This window comes from Pterocles gutturalis, unplaced genomic scaffold (assembly GCF_000699245.1).
Source record: "Pterocles gutturalis isolate BGI_N339 unplaced genomic scaffold, ASM69924v1 scaffold20553, whole genome shotgun sequence".
In the NCBI taxonomy this organism is placed as follows: Eukaryota; Metazoa; Chordata; class Aves; order Pterocliformes; family Pteroclidae; genus Pterocles; species Pterocles gutturalis.
The window spans coordinates 4,709-7,411 of record NW_010118569.1 but is presented as its reverse complement, the minus strand read 5'-3'; the positions used below and the strand labels follow the sequence as shown (position 1 = coordinate 7,411).

At 59.5% G+C, this 2,703-nt stretch overlaps 1 protein-coding gene across 1 annotated transcript in view; it reads right to left on the bottom strand.

The window, feature by feature from the left end:
• Positions 1 to 248: 248 nt before the first annotated feature.
• Positions 249 to 2,703, bottom strand: part of LOC104463806 (syntaxin-binding protein 1-like) — a gene marked incomplete at both ends in the record, with an annotated part of 7,159 nt that continues 4,704 nt past the window's right edge. Inside the window, 4 exon segments of the mRNA XM_010076278.1 lie at positions 249 to 374; positions 377 to 393; positions 1,342 to 1,427; positions 2,599 to 2,700. Coding sequence (XP_010074580.1) covers positions 249 to 374; positions 377 to 393; positions 1,342 to 1,427; positions 2,599 to 2,700 — 331 coding nt within the window.

The following is a 2,703-nucleotide window of genomic DNA, read 5'->3' as shown; positions in this document are numbered from 1 at the left end:
CACTCTGCTTGAACAAAACCAGCCCGGGAGAGGAAAAATGTGAGAAAAACCAGGAGCGAGTGGAGGGATGCATCCTGTCCCTGGGGATGTGGGACACATGGGTGACACTGGGTGGCAGAAGAAGATTTTTCCGCAGAGTTCCAGCTCCTGCAGTCATCTGGAGCCGGGAATTTGCGGGATGGTGGAAGGAGCGTGGGATGAGCAGCCAGCGCGACGGGGCGCGGGGTCTGGCCCTGGCTCCCACTCACCTATTAGCACTTCCCACTTGCCGCTGGCTTGCGTCACCTCGTAGGCGCAGCGCATCTCGTTCATGCTGACACCGCCCAGGATGAAGATGATGAGGCGGCGGGCCATTACGTAATTCGCCGGCGCGTCCAGTGGCCATAGCGGGCACTGGGGAGAGGGAGAGGAGAGGGATGAAGGATGCGCAGGAGGCAACACACTGTGCGTTGAGTTCACATCTAATTAAATCACTGATTAATTCACTTCCAAATTGCTGCTGGAGCAGGGAAAGCCCTTGTCCTGGTTCAGGCTGGGACAGAGTTAATGTTCTCATCTAATTAAATCACTGATTAATTCACTTCCAAATTGCTGCTGGAGCAGGGAAAGCCCTTGTCCTGGTTTGGGCTGGGACAGAGTTAACGTTCTTCCCACAGCTGGTGTGAGGCTGTTGGGGTTTGTGCTGAGGAGAAGCTGATCTCACACTGATGGGCAGAGCTGCTGCCAGGACACTCAAGGACTTTCCAGCTTCTCTGCTGTGCCCGTGTCTGCAGGGGCAGGAGGAGCTGGGAGGGAGCACAGCCCCAGAGACCAGCCCAGGATACAACCTTGGGTTTAGGATTGAGACTCAAACTGGCCCATGGTCTGTTCCATCCCATGCCCGGCATGGCCAGGGGAGAGATGGGGGTCTGTCCAGAAGGGCTCACTCTCTCTCTGGGTCACCCGTCTCTCGGGGTCACCTTAGTCTCTCAGACACTCAGAATCTTATAGAATCCCAGAACGGTTTGGGTGGGAAGGGACCTTAGAGATCATCCAGTGCCACCCCCTGCCATGGGCAGGGACACCTCCCACCAGCCCAGGTTGCCCAAAGCCTCATCCAGCCTGGCCTTGAACCCCTCCAGGGATGGGGCATCCACAGCTGCTCTGGGCACCCTGGGCCACTGCCTCACCCCCCATCTCCAGGATCGCTGCTGTTACAGGTGGGGAAACTGAGGCACGGGATGCCAGAATGACTGCAGGGCAGCTCAGAGACCTGCGGGTGGATCCAGCCCCTCGGGAAGGTGAGGGGTGGATGCTAACGGTGCTGTAGGTGCAATGCATAGTGGAAGGTGCAGTACCCACCTGACGGCGGTGGTGCTGAAGGAGGCAGAGGAGCGGGTGGAGATGTACGGGTAGTGCTTGGTGTCCAGCTTGTCATCGATGGCATCCTGCAGGCACAGAGCCCCGGGGGTGGGGGTCAGCAAGGAGCTAGGCACAGCCCCCCAGCCCCAGAGCCCCTCTGAAGGGCTGTGCCCAGGGGGATTGGCCCAACTGGGTCAGGGTCATTTGCATATATTTGCATAGCCTTTTTCAGACCAATTTGGCTGTGTTCCCATCCTAGGGTGCACTGGGGGGGAGGAGAGGGGTGCTTGGCTGCTGAGGGGCAGGGGGGCTGGAGCACAGGGTATGGGGTGAGGCTCGCCCTGAGCTTGTTCTGGAGGTAGAGGAAGGAGGGGGGGAAGAAGTAGCTTTTTTTTTGGGAAGCATAAGCACATGAGCTGAGCTGGAGGCTTCACACCTGCACTCTGCCCAGGTAAGGGACCTGCTCTTGCTTTCCTTGGCAGTGGGGGGGTTACACTATCTGTGAGATGCTGGGGAGATGCTGTTGCCCTGTGCAGTCTCCTCTGGTCCTGGTGATGAGGTTTATGGGTGTCCTGGGCATGAAGCCCCCCTGGGAAGGTTTGCGTGGACTGTGGTGGAGAAAGGCAAGAGTTGGTTTTATGTGTGTTTTTGGAAATCGAGGGAGCTGGGGTTCTGCTTGTCCTCTGTGCCGTGTCCCCACCCCAAAACATGGCTCCAGGGTCTGTCTGCCTGTGTCGGGGTGCAGCCTCTGTGCCTGGGATCCAGGTACACCCCAGAGGCTGCTCCAACCGAGGGGTGGCTGGGGAGGAGGGGTGAAGAGGAAGGCAGTGCCTGGAGAACATCACTTTTCAGTGTGCTGCCTTAACACCGGCCTTGGGGGGGGGGGGTGCTCCCGCAGGTACAGGCAGGGCTGTGCCTGTGGGCAGGGGTCAGCTGTACCATTGCCCATCCCCTGGCTCAGCTGGAGGGGAGGGAAGGCTGTGGCAAGGACCCCCAGCCGTGCCCATTGTGGCACACAGTGCGGCTCAAGGAGCACCCACTTTGTTATTGTGCTTTGTATCGGGGGGATGCCAGGCTGGGGTTGTGCATCCCACCTGGGGCCAGCGTGCACGTGGGGACCAGGAAAACCTCCAACCTCGCTGCCATCACAGGCAGCCTGGAGGACATGTCAGGGAGAGGTGCTGGAGTTTGGGCTGGAAGCAGCTATCTCTCTGCAGGTCCTTGCTCTGTCCCCCGTCCCTGTCCCTGCCGGCTCACCTCCATGATGTCCTTAATCACGGGGGTCCATCGGGAGAGCTGGTAGGTCTGCTCGCTGATCCGCTCCTTCCGCTCCGGCTTACTCCGGCGCCGCAGGGTGGACTG